This window comes from Heterodontus francisci, chromosome 19, assembly GCF_036365525.1.
Source record: "Heterodontus francisci isolate sHetFra1 chromosome 19, sHetFra1.hap1, whole genome shotgun sequence".
NCBI classification, from domain to species: domain Eukaryota; kingdom Metazoa; phylum Chordata; class Chondrichthyes; order Heterodontiformes; family Heterodontidae; genus Heterodontus; species Heterodontus francisci.
This window is the reverse complement of record NC_090389.1, coordinates 53,646,076-53,663,742: the sequence shown is the minus strand read 5'-3', so window position 1 is coordinate 53,663,742 and position 17,667 is coordinate 53,646,076. Positions and strand designations below refer to the sequence as shown.

Sequence of the window (17,667 nt, the reverse complement as noted above, 5' to 3'; positions counted from 1 at the left end):
GTCTCTGGCCTTGACTCCACCAGCATTGCCCATGCAACTTCAGAATTTGTCAGGATTTGTGGATTCTCTGTGGGCCACATGGCCCTGAGACAAATTTCTGCTCCAATATCTGTTCTGTTGCCAAGATTGCAATCTTCCACCTCCACATCTTTCACTTTTCTGCTCAAAACTGAGTCTATCCTTTTGTCATCTGGAGGCTTGTCTTCTTCAGTGCTCTCTTAGAATGGTTACAGGAATGAGGAATTACAGCTGCATGGATAGACCGGAGAAGCTGGGGTTGCTCTCCTTAGAGCATAGAAGGCTAAGTGGAGACTTGATTAAGGGTGTAAAATCATGAAGGGTTTAGAGTAAATAAAGACAAACTGTTTCCAATAGCTGATGTGTCGATGACCAGAGGACACAGATTTAAGGTATTTAGTGACATTAAGAAAAACAATTTTGCAGAGCAAGTAGTTAGGATTTGGAATTCACAGCCTGGCGGACACAGATTCAATAGCAGCCTTTAAAGAAAATTGTTTAATATTTGGAGAAAAAAATAAGCAGGGATCTGGGAAAAAGCAGGGAAGTGGGACTGACTAGATTGCTCATCGAAAGAGTCGGTGCAGACTCAGTGGGCAGAATTGCCTCCTTCTGTGCTCTACGTAACCTTCCTACATTCATCATCCATAAATCACAATTCATTCAGAAAACTGCAGAGTGTATTGTCACCTGTACCAAGCTCCAATACCTATCACCCCTGACCTTTCCAAGTTCCATTGACTCCTGTATCCCAGTAGTTTAACTGAACAACAACTTGTATTTATAAAAACTTACATTCAAGATCCTCATCCTCATGTTCAAATAAATTCATGGCCTTATACCACACTATGTTACCAATATTCTTTCGCTATACATCTCCATATTCGCCATCCCACCCATAACACTGAATTATGCCTTGTTTCTCCCTCCTTCCACTTCAAAATTGGTAGTTACTCTTTCAGCAATATATCTCCATCCTTTAGTTTTCTCTCCCTAGATCACTCTGCTTTGGCACATTCCTTACTGTTTTCAAAACCCTTCTTTTTGACCACATCCTTGACTCTCCACCTGTTTATTCCCACATTTTTCTCCTCAAAAATAAAGTCAAGCATCTTCCTGTATGTGAGAAGCACCACAGAAATATAAGTTGATGTTGCCAATTGAATTACTTGAGCACAGATCTTAAAAGTACTTTCCCATTTCTACATGATATGGACTCTCTCCAGTTTACTTTTCCAACACATTGCTTTTATGTTTAGGAATTTCTCCTCAACTGCTATTACAAATTTATCCTATAGAGCTGTCCCTTCCGACTTTAAAATTCACACTTCTGGCAGGTTCATTTTATCAACAGTTACTCTAACCAACACTACAATGCACTGAAACTGGCTTAAATAAGTACAAATCTGGACTCTGTATTGTACTTAACTGCCACTGAAATCCATGGGAATCACTGTACATCTGGACACATTGATATATTTGTGTTTTGTGATGTGTCAAGTGTGTCCTATAGCATTCCATAGTTCATAGCAGATGACACCCGTCATCTGACCAAACAAGTTGAATCTACTCATCAGTCTGGGGCTACCCATTCAAGGAACATCAATAAGCGTGTATTTTTGAAGCATGTCGTGTAGAATCTGCCCCTATCCACATAAGGAAACAAAGAGAATTCGGTGGCAACTCAGTGTGTCATTTATGGCACAGAAAGAGGCCATGTGGCCCACTGAATCCATGCCGGCCCTCTACGGAGCTATCCAGTCAGTTCACACCTCCGCTCGATCCCCATAGCCCTGCAACTCTATTTCCCTCAAGTGACCATCCAACTTCCTCTTGAAGTCATTGATTGTCTCTGCTTCCACCACTCTTGTGGGCAGCAAGTTCCAGGTTATTGCCGCCTGCTGCTTTAAAAAGTGCTTCCTCATATTCCCTCTGCATCTCTTGTCCAAAACTTTCAATCTGTGTCCCCTGGTCCTTGTACCATTAGTTAATGGGAACAGTTTTTCCTTGTGAAACTTATCTAAGCCTGTCATAATCCTGTACACTTCTATTGAATCATCCCTCAATCTCCTTTGTTCTAAGGAGAACAAACCAGCTTTTCCAACCTAACCTTGTAACTAAAATCCTCCATTCCTGGAATCATTCTGGTAAATCTCCCCTGCACCCTCACATCCTTCCTGAAGTGTGGTGACCAGAACTGGATGCAATTGGAGCCTAACCAGAGCTTTATAAAGGTTCAGCATGACTTCCCTGCTTTTCTAGTCAATGCCTCTATTTATGAAGCCCAAGATCCCATCTGCTTTACTAACCACTCTCTCACTATGTCCTGCTATCTTCAAAGATGCACCTGTACCCCCAGGTCTCTCTGTTCCTGCACACTCTTCAGAACTGTGCCATTAAGTATATATTGCCTCTCCCTATTCCTTCTGCCAAAATGCATCACCTCAAACTTCTCTATATTAAATTCCATCTTCCACGTGGCTGCCCACTCCACTAGCCTATCTATGTCCTGTTGCAGGCGGTTCATATCATCCTCACTGTTTGCCGCACCTTCAAGTTTGGCATCATCGGCCAATTTTGAGATTTACTCCATATTTCAAGATCCAAGTCATTTATATATAGTAAAAAAAGCAGTGGTCACAGCACTGACCCTTGGGGAACACCACTGTCTATCATCCTCCAGTCTGAAAAGCAACCATTTTCTAAGACTCGCTGTTTTCTGTCCTTAAGCCAATTTTTTACAATTGGACATTGACCCTCCTATTCCATGAGCCTCAATTTTGTTAACCAGCCTTTTATGTGGTACTTTATCAAACACTTTCTTAAAATCCATATAAACAATATCCACTGCATTCCCTTCATCAACATTGACTGCTACTTCACCAAACAAAAAATTAAATTAATTAGTCAAGCATGATCGGCCTTTTACAAATTCGTGCTGGCTGTCCTTAATCAACACAAACCTCTCTAAGTGTCTGTTGATATTTTCCCTGATTATTGTTTCTAAAACCTTACCCATCACTGATGTTAAACTAATTGACCTGTAGTTGCTAGGACTGTCCTTACACCCTTTATTCAATAAGGGTGTCACATTTGCCACTCTCCAATCCTCTGGCACCTCCCCCATATCCAGGGAATACTGACAGCTCTTCCTGTCAGTCTTTGGTTCCATTCTACCCTGGCTAGATCCCTTCTCATTGCATTGAAATTAGCCCTCTTCCAATCTGGACATTCTACCTTATTTTGTTCCTTGCTTTTCTGCATTACTAGTCTATACCTTATGATATGATGATCACTCTTACCCAAGTGCTCCACAACAGACACTAGGTCCACTTGGCCCACTTCATTTCCCAGCACCAGATCCAGCAAAGATTCCTTTCTAGTTGGGATGAGAACATACTGCTCAAGGAAGTTCTCCTGAACACATTTCAGAAATTCCTCCCCCTCCTTGCCCTTTACTCTAAAATTATCCCAATCGATATTTAGGTAATTAAAGAACTCCAATATCACCACTCTGTAGCTCTTGCACATCTCTGTGATTTCCCTGCAGATTTGCTTCTTTCTCTCACTATTTTGAACCCTATAGAATATCCCTAGTGACGTGCTCATACCCTTTTTGCTCCTCAACTCTAACCAAATGGATTCTGTCTTTGCCACTTCAAGGACATCCTTTTTCCAACACTGCAATGTCTTCCCTAATCAGTACTGTCACCCCACCTCCCTTTTTTTCTTTCTCTATAATTTCTGAACCCTTTATATCCTTGTATGTTAAGCACCTAGTCATCGCTATTTTTATGCCATGTTTCTGTTATCGTCACTGCATCATATTCCCATACTGCTATTTGTGCTTGTAGCTCACCATCCTTATTCATCAGACTTTGTGCGTTTACACACATGTATCGTAATCTAGTCTTTGCATTCCTCGTAGTCCTTCTCAGTCTACTCCCATCTAATACGGAACTACTCCCTCCTCTAGTACTGTCTAACACTCTCACTCTGACCCCACCTAATACTTTACTATTTCCTACTCTAGTTCTATCTGTCTCTCCCAATTCCCTGTGTACTTTGGTGTTCCTCTCTTGTATTACCTCCTGGTTCCCACACCCCTGCTATGTTCGTTTAAACCCTCCCCAATAGCACTAGCAAATCTCCTCATAAGGAAATTTGTCCCAGCTCTGTTCAGGTGCAACCCATCCGGACTGTACAGGTCCCATCCTCTCCAGAATTAAGAAACTGATCCTGGGAACCTTTTATGCGAAAATTAAGAATTTTGTATAAAGGAAGTGAATGGAAAGTAGCTTGCTTCATTTCAATTCTACGCTTGGTTCAGGTATACTATTATCTGGAGTTGATAGTCCCGTCACCGGGTATATATTCAGGTACAACTCAGTCTTAAGCGTGTCAGATCCCACCCGTGCCTGGGACCCGAGGGTTGTCAACAGAATGGGTGGGAGCTGTCTATTGATTACCAAGGCAGGCTAACGAATCGCTTAGCAATTACCGTCTTTGGGGAAACAATGATGAAGTTCAGCTTAATAGCATTTTGTTTCTTCAGTCCTTCTTTAAACTTGTGTGAATATGCTCTTCATTAATAAGCAAACATTTAAAAGGAACTCTTGTTTTTCCCAAATCCTTTCTGTGGAAAAATGGCCAAAAAAGTCCTAAAATATGACACATCTTTTTACCCAAGACTGTTTCACCAACAGAACAGACAAAACAGTGGGCATCTATCAGCCTCATACCCTCCTGGTCACACTGAAATCAAACAGCTTGTTAGCATTTCCAAAATGATATTCCTTTTATATATATATTGGTATCAAATTGGACAGATTTGTAAGAGTTGAAAAATGTGCACCAAATGTTGGGCATTTACACTAGCACATTTAATTAGAAAAGTTTCATTCTGCTAAAAAGCTGTAGTGCAGACAAGTGCCGAAAAGCTGTTTCAATTTCAGTATAGGCAGCAGTTTGAGGACAAGGTGTCCATGAGGCAGCTTGGCTAATTGTTTGATAGAAACCTTTTCAGCCACCAATGACAGAACTTTTGCTGCTTATGCACTTCATAGACAGAAATGCAAAGTCAGAACCAATTTTTATGTCACTGACTTATTGAAATATACCAAGAAGGTGAGTTTATTGTTGCTGATTCCAATAATCCTTCTGCTGGTTTACTGAATACCTTGCTGTGCAGTACTAATCACCAAGGGCACCACTCACCTCTGTTAGACCCCTAGATGAAACTAAGCTATGATGGCTCGTGGTGAATCCTCCATACCTCCTTGGTTCTCCATTTCCCACTGATACCCTGCCATCAAACAGCTCCTGGATGGACGTGCCCTCCACACCTGTCTCCAAACCTGGATATCAATTTGTCGTTTCTGAAAGCTGATGTTATCCTATCTATAAGTCGACTTCATCCCACCATTTGATTCTGACGTTAATTTTGGACTCTATTATTGTCTCCTCCTTATTCTCTGTTTACAATCAGAACATATTTATCCTAACCTTTATTAAGTCCATGTAACCTGAGTTTCTTTGTGTCTATTCACATGGCCAAGACAGAAACTTGGCTCACTTGGTGATGACACCTTCTCCCATATAGCCTGGCTATACCTTCCACCACATGCTCCACCCAAATCGCCATGGTCCTTACTTTGGTCAGTTGTCCACTCCTCTAGTACCCTCTCCTCCTTTGAGAACCTCACCTTGTTTTAATCTTCTCACCTGTTAAAACCCTCATTGCCTACCACCTACCCTAGTACCATGCTAAGTTTCTCATTGAGATAACCTCACTGCTTTCCACACTTAACCCTTCACCAAGCTACTTCTCATTCCCAGTGACTTCAAACTCCATCTCAACTCAACTTGCCCTCTCTGCTCTGAGGCCACTGCCCTCCTGTTCTCCCTTGACATCTCCCTCCATTTAAGCTCTCCTCTCCATATTCACAGCCTGCTTTTGACCATGCCATTTCACTTGTCCTCTCTATTTCCATAGTCCTCAATCACAGTTAAGGTCATCTCTGATCACTTCCTTGTACCCCTCACCACTCATAACCCCATTCCAACTCCACTTCCTCTGTGCCTACCCTTAGAGAAAACTCTCTTGCAAATCACTTGCAACAGCATTTTCAAACACCTGTCTAGCCTTTGGTCCTCCGTTTGCCATGATACTTTTACAACTATCAATCTCTTCAATCACACCCACACCTCTATCTTTGATGCTATTGTACCCAGTAAAATCCTTGCTCTGTCCTAACCTGAGTGTGCCCCTTGGTATGGCCGACACATTTGCTCCCTTATATCCAAGGGACACAAATTTTAACGTAATTGGTGTACAACTGGATCCACCTGCCTGGAAAAAAAAAATCAGGCACTATTGGGCCTCACACTCTTCTGAGAAAACTGTTCCCTGCTCCAGGATCATCTTGGAATATAAAGATAACTCCTGGCTTCTTTTTTCTACTACCAACCATCTCCTTAAACTCCTCTCCTCTGTCGCCTCCGCCCTCACCTCCAACAAGTGCAAGAAGTTCATGGACTTCTTTGTCACTAAGATTGAGACCACCTGTAAGCCAAGATTTCCCACTACCCTCGCTACCCTGAACTCACATCTTTTTCCAGTTTCCCTCCTCTCTCCATCTATGTGACATGCCCTCTCGGAGCACATCTTGCCCAAGACATCCACCTCCTGCTTGCTCAACCCTATTCTGACTAACTGATTACCTAACTTCCCTTCCTGGACCTGACGCTCGCTCATATTGTAAATGGCTCCCTCTGCACAGGTACTGCCGCCCTCCCTTTCAAATCTGCCATCATTCTTACCCCCCCTTAAAAAACTCTTACCTCTCAGTCCTTGCACATTACTGCCTCTTTTCCAACCTCCATTTCCTCTCTAAAGTCCTTGAATGTGTTATTGTCTCCAAACTTCACCTCCATTTTTTCTTCAACTCCATTTTGAACCTCTCCAATCAGGTTTCTTCCCTTGCCGCAGCACTGCAATGGCCCTCATCAAAGTCACAAATGGCATCCTCTGTGACTGCAACTGCAGTGCACTATCCCTCCTCCCCCTTCTTCATTTGCCTATATCCCTTGAAAAGGTTGACCACACCATCCTCCTCTAATGCCTCTCTTCTGTTGACCAGTTAAATGGAACAGCCATGACCTGGATCCACTCTGACCTATCCAGTTGCAGCCAGAAAATCTCCTGTAATGGCTTCTCTTCCCGTTCCGTCACCTCTCAAATCCGCCAAGGATTTACCTTTGGGCCCATTCTATTTCTCAACTACATTCTGTCCCTCTGCGACATCATCTGAAGACATCATGTTATGTTCCACATGAAATCTGATGACACCCAGCTCTTGATCACCACCACCTTTCTTGATGCCTCTACTGCCTTTATGTTGTCAGACTGCTTGTCCGACATCCAGACCTGGATGAGTCAAGATTTCTTCCAATTAAATATTTGGAAGCCAGTGACGTCAACCCCAGCCACGATCTATGTTCCCTAGCCATCAAATCTATCCCTTTTGCTGTTCACTGTCTCAGGAGGAACCAGACTTTTTTGCAACCTATTCAACCCTAAGGTGATTTTGTGACTTCATATTCTCTCCATCACAAAGACTTTCATCTGCCTATCATTGCTCATTCTCTATCTCTGTCTCAGCCCATGTGCTACTGAAACCCTTATCCCCACCTTTTGTTACGTCTAGACTTAACTATTCCAATACTCTCTTTCCAGTCTGCCACCTTCCACTCTCCATAAACTTGAGTACATCCAAAATTCTGCTATCCACATCCTAACTTGCACCAAATCCCATTTGTCCATGAACTCTGTTGACATACATTGGCTCTTAGTCCAGCAACAATGAGAATTTTAAAATGCTTATCCTCATGTTTAAACCCCTCCATGGCCTCACCCCTCAATATCTCTGTAACCTTCTGACCTTGCAACCATCCGACTATTCTGTGTTCCTCCTACTCTGGCCTCTTGCGCATTCCCCAACTTCTTTTGCCTTTGGATGTTTTACTATGTTAAAGGCACTATATAAATGCAAATTGATGTTTCGTTTAAGACAACTTTTTAATATTTGCTTTGTTTACAGGGACAAATGAGAGTTAAACTTAGTGCGCACATGTTAATTTAGCCTTCATTTGTTTCCAAAATCCTTACTCGGGCTTCTCAGAGAAAGGAATGAAACTGAGTATTCGAAAGTGTCTTTTGCTAAGCCAAGTAAGCAACTGTGAATAAGTTTGAAAGCAAGACTATGCTACCTCTCTTAGGGCCAGGAAAAGATTTTTAAAAATTTAAAATTAAATTTCAGAGAAGCATTCAACGTGAAAGTGAATTATTCTTAATTCCTATTTTTATGCATGTACATTTGCTGACAAATGCTAATATTCCTGGTGAATGGGATCTGATCAGTTTAGAATTCGTTAAATACAGTACAAATTTTGTCTTCTCACATTTCCCATTAGACCTGTTAATTACAGTCTGCAGTAATGTCAACCTTTGTTGACCATTATAGCACATTCCCTCTATCACACTTCTCTGTTTAAAATTTCCCAATCATTACTGGAATACTTATATCTAGTAGGTGTCGTCTGTAGTTCAGTCGGTAGTAATCTTGCCTCTAAAGCACAAAGTTGTGGGTTCAAGTCCCATACTCCAGAGACTCAAGTACAAAATCTAGACTGACACTCCAGTGCAGTTTGAGGGAGTGCTACACTGTTGGACATGTTGTCTCTTGGATGAGATGTTAAGCTGAGGCCCTGTCTGATTTCTAAAGTGGATGTAAAAGATCCCATGGCACTATTTTGAAGAACAGCAGAGGGGTTATTCGTGGTGTGCTGGTCAATATTTATCCCTCAATCAACATCATTAAAACATAGTATCTGGTCATTACAATGCTGTTTGTGGGAGCTTGTTGCGCACAAATTGGCTGCCGCATTTCCTACATTACAAGAGTTTCTACACTTCAAAAAGTACTTCTTTGGCTGTAAAATACTTTGGCACATCCTGAGGTCATGAAAAGTTCTACATAAATGCATTTCTTTCTTTTTAATATTAACAATTAGACTATGAAGAGACCCTTACCTTTCAAATTGCACAAATTCTCTTTCATATAAAGCACAATTGTGTAGAAGAGGGATTTTCCCCGATTCAGAGTATTTTTATCATAATCTTTCAAAAAATGAAGAAAAATTACCCTATTCTGCACTGTGGAAATTCATTTGATCTCCAAAAATCCAAGCATTAATCTTTTTTAAAAAAAATTGGGCATACTTGAAAATTGTTACTTTTTAGCTTTTACAAGTTGTTTTTAGATTAGATTAGATTAGAGATACAGCACTGAAACAGGCCCTTCGGCCCACCGAGTCTGTGCCGAACATCAACCACCCATTTATACTAATCCTACACTAATCCCATATTCCTACCAAACATCCCCACCTGATTTATTTCATTTCTATGCATACAAGGAATTCACAATGAAAAAAAAACACTTGCAACACTAATAGCAACTATTGCAATGACCTTTCCTCAAGCATAGCAAGATTTTGTCAGGTTTATTTACAGCAATTAAAACTGAGGCAACACCATAATTATCACTCCCATCTTCTGGTGCTCCAGATAGCATCCTTAGTCTTATAATATGTTTCTGTTACCTACTGCTCAAAAATTGCATTTGTCCTATTTACTGAGACAAACTACTCATAAACCTAGTTGAAGTACAATTTACATTTAATTTTCATGCCTGACCCTGCAGAAATAATTGTCTAGACCGTTAGCAATATGTTCCTTAGACATCTCATTTATAATGCAGTACCATTAAACACTGATAATAAATACACCCATTTGGAGAGTTTTCAGTTGTTTGACAACTCCAAAGTTCAGCCTCATCTTTCACATCTGTACAGTATTTTTCATTATTGAGAGAGGCAAAGACAAGGGCAAACTGCCAGATCAATCGGCAAACTGAATGATCAAGAAATAGAGACGTGCAAGAATGTATAGATTTTATGTATGAACATTTCTAGTTTACTTGTGCCAGATGTTTATAGATTTTCCAAAGAATGTGATTCTAAAGAACATAAAAATATAGAAACATAAAAGGCCAGTTAGCCCATTCAGCTTACTCTCCCATCAAATTCGTGTCTAAGGAATCAACCTGACTTGTTTCCATTGAATGCTCTAATGTATTTACTATATTAAGTGGATTTCAAATGATGATTATCCCAAGTAATACATTTTTTTTAAATTATAGTTTGTGACTGATTTAGTTTTTCACAGTGTCCTCTATTTTTGCTATTCTTCATTTCTCAGCTTTAGGAAACAGAATACCTCTCTGCATCTGCAGTGAAAGTTAACATCTATCCCTTTGACTGCACTCCAGTAATTATTTGTCCAGTGGAAATGGACTGAGTTTCCCGATCCTCTCTTCAAATTTCAATTGTCTAAAATAAGGAATTCACAAACAGCACAATATTTCAGAGATTTCACTAATTCTTTATCACTCCCATTTTCTCTTGATCTTGTATGTTATGGATCTATTTTATGCCTAACATTTTTTGACTATTTCTTCATCATAACTTTTCATAAAAATAATCAATGGGAATTTCACTAGTATATATAGTACTAGTTTTATGATGATCTATGACTCACAACTGTACAATTAGAAGTCAAATCTATCAGAAGGTCAATAACAGCAATATGCAATGAATTGGAGTAATGAAAGTCTTGAATTGACTAAGAAAAATAACATTACAAAACACAAGTATATTGTAAACAAGTATAAAAATATCAAATAAATTGTTATTCCAAAGGTCTTTTCCTATAATAAACTCTGAAGCTTGCTATTTTTCCTTTTAAATTAATTTTTTATAATAAGGAAACAAAAAGGCAAAGAACTTGGTGAAGCATTTAAGACACTGTCCTTTTACTCCTGATGACTGGTTTCAAAAATGAGTCAGGATGATGGTTTGAAATATCCTGTGAAATATCCTCTCTGCCTGCTGTTGATATAAGATGCAACAAGTGTTTCCCATTTTCCAGCACAAACACCCTGCTAAACACTCAATTTTTTTAAATGAATAAAAAATATACTTTTTTATTAAATAAAGAAAACCATCCAGAATCAATTCAGACATTAAGATAGATAGCACAAGTGAATTTTAAACCAGGAAAAACTTACACAAGTATCTGTAGTTAGTCTTGGATCATCCTTTGGGATTTCTTTTAAGGATTTCTTTACCATTGAAGTCCTGGATTGGCTAGCTTGACCATCTTTCACCTTTACCACGCTTGGTGTAGAATCTGGAGCATCTCCTCTGGTGGGAGATCTGCTTTGGACTGGAGTGATATTGTGAAATTTTTCCGTGTCTATTTTGATTTGTGCAGTAAGAGGAGTTCTTTTTAAGGTTTGTTCGACTGAAGCAGTTTGTATTGTTCTTTCAGGGGATACAGACATTGAACTATGGGATATAAGGTTGGCCAACGAGGCTTCAGAGCTACTGGAACTTGTCCTGGCACCTGAGAGTCGTCTGGTAATCCTATTCGGCAAATCATCCTTATGTTTTAAAAAGAATGTTGTTACTCAATGTAAAATTTCAATCAAAAATGAAAATTGCTCACAAGTATTAAGGAAATAATGATTACATGAAATATTAATTAATATAATAACATCCGTTCCTGCCCCCCGCTAGCTGATATTGTAAATGGCTCCCTCAACTCAGGAACTGTCCCACTCCCTTTCAAATCTGCCATAGTTAGCCCTGTTCTCAAAAAAGAATTATCTCTGTACCCTTGAAAATTATTGTCCCATCTCCAATTTCCCTTTCCTCTCCAAAGTCCTCGGAGATTGGGTCGATTAGGCTTCTATTCGCAAGAGTTTAGAAGAATGAGAGGGGATCTCATAGAAACCTACAAAATTCTAACAGGACTGGACAGAGTAGATGCAGGAAGGATGTTCCCGATGGCGGGGGAGTCCAGGACCAGGGGTCACAGTCTAAGGATAAGGGGTAAGACATTTAGGACTGAGATGAGGAGGGATTTCTTCACCCAGTGAGTGGTGAACCTGTGGAATTCTCTACCACAGAAAGCAGTTGAGGCCAAATCATTAAATATATTCAAGAAAGAGTTAGATATAGTTCTTAAGGCTAAAGGGATCAAGGGATACGGGGAGAAAGCGGGAGCAGGGTACTGAGTTTGGATGATCAGCCATGATCGTATTGAATGGCGGAGCAGGCTCGAAGGGCCGAATGGCCTAGTCCTGCCCCTATTTTTCTGTGTTTTGACGTCTTGTTGTCTCCCAAATCCTGCTCATCTTTCCCACAACTCCAAATAGGTTTCCACCCCTGGCACAGCAATGACATCCTCTGTGGCTGTTACCCTCATGCATTTTCCCTTTTTGTCCTCTTTTCCTCTCTGCAGCCTTTGACACGTACAATTACCCCATCCTCCTCCTCCAACACCTGCATTGTTTTCTAGCTCAATGGGACTGCCGTTGCTAGGTTCCACTCTTAGCTATCAAGCTGTAGCAAGAGTATATTCAGCAATGCCTTCACTTTCCTTCCACATACTGTTACCCCTGCAGTCACTCAAGGCTCTATCCTTGGCCCCCTCCTCTTTTTCATCTAAATCCCACCCCTTGGTGACACTTCCAAAGATAAGGGGTCAGCTTCCACATTCACACTGTCGACATCCAACTCAACCTCTTCACCATCTGTCTCGATTCCATTCCTGTCGCTGTGCTGTCAGATTGCTTGTCGAACATGTCTCAGAACAGTTACAATTTCCTTCAGTTAAATGTTGGAACGAAGGCATTTACCGCAACACTGCACCCTTGTCACTGACTGCATCTCCCACCCCTGCCACTGTCTCATATTGGTACCCTGTTTGATGCTGAGCTTAACTCTGATCCCATATCCACTCCATCTCAAAAACTTCATCTTTTTCCTCTATAAAGTTGCCCCACCTCCATCATCTTATAGCCAATCTGCTGCTGAAATCCTCATCAATGCCTATGCTATCTCTAGACTATTTCAGTGATCTCCGTGCTGGTCTCCCACCCTTCACATTCTGCAATCTTCAGCCCAGCCTATCCTGTTGCTTATCCTATCCTGTACCAACCGTTCCTCACCCATCACTCCTGTCCGGCTGATCTATTTTGGCTCCCACTCCCCCAGAGTCTCATTTTAAATTCTTACTATTGTGATCAATTCCCCTCATGGCCTTGTCCCTCCCCATTTCTGTAACCTCCTCCAGACCTCTCTTCGTCCCAGACTGCTCCACCCCTTCAACTCTGGCTTACCTTCCTTCATCCCATCATTGGCAGCCATGCCTTCTGCCACCTCAGGCTCAAGATTTGGAATTTCATCCCTAAACACCTCTGCACCTCCCTCTTCTACTTTAAGGGCCTCCTTAAAACCCAACTCTTTGGCCAACCTTTTGATCACCTCTCTAATAGCTCCTTCTTTGGCTCAACATTCATTTTCATCTGATTACGCCTCTCAGAAGCACTTTGAACTTTTTTATGGTTAAGGCAGTATATTAAGGCACAAGGTTTTGTTATTGCTGTCATCAAAGTCACATTTTCAGTTATTGCATGTTTCAAAAACATGCATTTAAGTGCTTTTGTTAGACGTTAGATTAATTTTTATGCAAAACCAGGTATTTTGCTTGATTTAATTTTGAAAAACTGTCAGCCCCCTACAGTGTATTTTAAAATCCCTGTAGATTCAATTTTTGACAATTTCAACAAAATTACCTTTAAGTGTCAGGAAATATTCAGTTTCTGAATGTAGAATCCATTTAAAAAAAAATTATCTAATGATTTTCTATGTCGTTGGATAGCACCCGATTAGATGATATATTTCAAATGTCACTCATATTTCAGAAAAATGTATGAATCCCTCAAGCCATCGTTAATGAAATCAGAAGCTCCTATGTCATCACAAATAACAACACAGCACAGCAATCCTGTCTTCATCAGTTATCATCTACCCATGTTTAAAGATATGCAAACTGCATGACCCCACTATTTTTAAAATCAATAGCATGTGTCAAAAATACAGAAATCGGATTCTTAATGAAGTTAGTTTTTGAGTATGAAACTGGACTGTTTGCTAAATCAAATTTAAAGTGATCACATTTTATTTTTATGTTGCATATGTCAATCATGAAAGCACTGCAGTAAAACAAAATAGTCAGATTAAATATTTAAATCTGTGACTTGTGTGGACAGTCTCACGCTCACACAATACAAACTTATGAATAAATATGAATTTATGAAGTATAAACAGATAGCAAAAGTTTCTATAAATATATAAAACGAAAAAGAGTGGCTAAAGTAAACGTTGGTCCTTTAGAGGATGAGAAGGGGAATTTAGTTATGGGATATGATGAAATGGCTGAGGCATTGAACAGGTATTTTGTATCAGTCTTCACAGTGGAGGACATTAATAACATGCCAGTAATTGACAAAGAGACGAACATAGGATGGGCGGCACAGTGGCGCAGTGGTTAGCACCGCAGCCTCACAGCTCCAGTGACCCGGGTTCAATCCTGGGTACTGCCTGTGTGGAGTTTGCAAGTTCTCCCTGTGTCTGCGTGGGTTTCCTCCGGGTGCTCTGGTTTCCTCCCACATGCCAAAGACTTGCAGGTTGATAGGTAAATTGGCCAGTATAAATTGTCCCTAGTTTAGGTAGGCGGTAGGGAAGTGTGGGGATGTGGTACAAATATGGGATTAGTGTAGGATTAGTATAAATGGGTGGTTGATGGTCGGCATAGACTCGGTGGGCCGAAGGGCCTGTTTCAGTGCTGTATCTCTAATCTAATAAACCTAAAACGGACACTTTCCTGCAAAACAAAATGGAGTTGAGAGGTCAGGTGATATTTTCTTTCCTGCCTGTATAAATGGAACTGCAAGAAGCCCGAGCTAATTGTCATGTCTGGACAAGTCTTGGTGAAGTCATTAAAATGCAAATGACCTTTCCTGCGGTATTGGCTGCATTTCTTCAACTAATTAAAAAAAAACTGGGTTCACAATATTGTTTCAGACTCTTCGACACCAAATTTGAAATCCAGAAAATGGGTATGAAAAGTTCAATTTTATCAAGATGGTATGTGGATGAGTGATAGCCGGACTCCATTATCTGACAATGGCCTAACCATCAGATGCTCTGGTCACCTGACATAAACTAGGTTTCTGATAAGCGGTTTTAATAAGGTATATTCTGGGCAGAAGCAGAAAAACATCTATGCCAACAAAGAGAAACGATCCTGCCTAAAACCACCAGCTTTAGGCATAGACTTGAGTTGGCCCTAAACTCTCCATCTGAGGAACCGTACCACGGCTTTGCCATTGAACTTTGACTGGAGTATAAAAAGAGAAATCTGCTACTGTGAACATAAAACAACAGTGAATCCATCCTCCGAAACCTCCAGAGCTTTTCTTTAGTGGACAAAAAAAATTACAGTCCTGCTTTGTTTCAAGTCTTCACCCCAGGGAAAAGCAAGTGTAACAGAGAATACTTGAAATCATAAGACCTAACCATATACTACTTTTATAACTGCAATCTTTTCTTGAGTGTGTGAGTATCTGTATGAGTGACAGAGTGGGTGTAGTAGCGTTTATTCGGGTGTTGAACAATAAACATTTATCTTTCTTTTAGAACTTACGAGAAAACCTGTCATTTGACTGTTCCTGACAATTAAAGCACTCAGGAGCTAATAACACTTTTTTTTAAACGAACTGTTATCAATCAGTCGAGAGGTAAAAAGAGGAAAGTCATCCCTATCATCCCCGCCTATCCATAACAGATTTGGGGGCTCGTCTGGGATCTGAAACATTAGATTAAATGAGTGAATTGGAAACGGGAGGTAAATCAATTGCTAAAATTATTTTTTTTAAATCAACAGATTTTCTCACATTTTTACTGCGATAAACACTTGAGATATGGCCGCATTCGACGCCAAAGTATTTGTATAACAGGAAGAGTTATCTTGGGGTGCATTAAATCCATTAACTGTTGGGGAACTAAAAGCTGTAGCTAACCAGGTGGGAGTAAGTTTAAGACCAAAAGCAAGAAAGCCTGAAATCCTTAAAACTCTAGCTAATCATTTTGATATTGACCCAGAAACAGAAGAAACGGGCATGGAATCTGAGACTGACAAAGTTGTATTAGCTAGAATTCTGATGGAAAGAGAAATTACCATGTGAAAAATGGAATTAGAGTTTCAAAGGGAAAAAGAGAAAAGAGAAATGCAAAAAAGAGGAAAGAGATATACAAAGGGAGAAAGGGGCAAGGCAGTATGAGCTAGATAGGGAAAGACTGAAACTGCATAGTACGGGTGCCACTAGCAATTCAAATACTGATCCTGATTCAGAGCAAAGCTTTGATTTCCTGAAACATAATTAGTGTCAAAATTTAATGAGGATGAGATTGAATCGTACTTTATCTTTTTTGAGAAAATTGCTCATAGGTTAAAGTGGCCAAAAGAGTGTTGGGCTTTCCTCTTACAAGGTGAAATAATGGGAAGAGCCCATGAAGCTTACTCCATGCTATCAGGAGAAATCTCTTTAGATTATGAGAAAACCAAACTGCTATTTTAAACGCCGATGAGCTAGTCCCTGAGGCATACAGACAAAAAATCAGGAATACTTGGAAAAGAACCGCTCAACTCTTAATTGAATTTAAGTGAGTTAAATACATAGTTGGATGAGATCTTTGATGCTAGAACCCTTGTATGAGAATTTACGAGAAGTGATTCTATTAGAGGAATTCAAAAATAGTATCCTGATTAATATCAACTCCCATACTAAGGAACAAAGGGTCTCAAAGGTGAGGGATGCTACTGTAATGGCGGATGAGTACAACCTCATGCAGAAAGCCTTTAATCAGGGAAAACTCTTCCCTAATAATCCCCAGAGGTCTGGAAAGGACAGAAAGTGGGAGAGCAATTGGTGATGGGGTGGTTGTGAAAGGGAGAATAGAAGTGAGAATGTGGGGGGTCCTCCACAGGTCAGGAAGGAAGATGCAGAGGGTAGGAATGATTCCTGAAGACCCATGTGTTCCCATTGCAGTAAAGCAGGGCACCTGAAAGCCGATTGCTGGAAATTGAAGGGGAAGCCAGTAGGTTTTGTTGGAGTTTACAAGGTCAGTTCAGGAAAGGGTGCCCTAACAGGTGGCATGGTGGACAAGACCACAGCCCTAACTACAGTAACTGACCCCTCTATGAAAACTGCCATGGGTGTGGTAGAACCAGACAAAATCCCTGAGGGTTACCAGGGTTTTGTCTTTAAGGGAAAGGAGTCCCCGTACTCCTCTAATGAGGCGAGCAAGTCCAATGTCCTGCTCAGGGATACAGGGGCCACCCAATCATTAATGCTGGGTAAAGGCATGACCTTCTCACCAAAGAGCATGGTGAATGCAAAGGTTCCGGTAAAAGACATTGAAGGTGGGTGCCTACCCGTATCCCTATATCGGGTCCACTTAGAGTGTGACCTAGTTTCTGGACCGGTTACAGTAGGGATTGTCCCTAGTCTGCTTGTAGCTGGAGTAGATTTGTTGTTGGGTAATGATTTGGCTGCAAGTAGAATGACAGCCTCTCCAATAGTCTTAGACAAGCCAAATGAGGCCAAAGAGTTGTCA

The 17,667-nt window shown here is 40.6% G+C and overlaps 1 protein-coding gene across 5 annotated transcripts in view; it reads right to left on the bottom strand.

Moving 5' to 3' along the window:
* cfap20dc (CFAP20 domain containing) overlaps positions 1-17,667 on the bottom strand; it is a 548,283-nt gene that overhangs the window by 187,858 nt on the left and 342,758 nt on the right. For 4 of the 5 annotated variants that reach the window (XM_068051613.1, XM_068051614.1, XM_068051616.1 and 1 more), the window contains one exon: positions 11,208-11,582. In XM_068051613.1, the coding sequence (XP_067907714.1) occupies positions 11,208-11,582 (375 nt within the window). Of the gene's footprint in view, positions 1-11,207; positions 11,583-17,667 lie in introns of those variants that run through there. The other variant, XM_068051617.1, reaches the window with a different exon arrangement.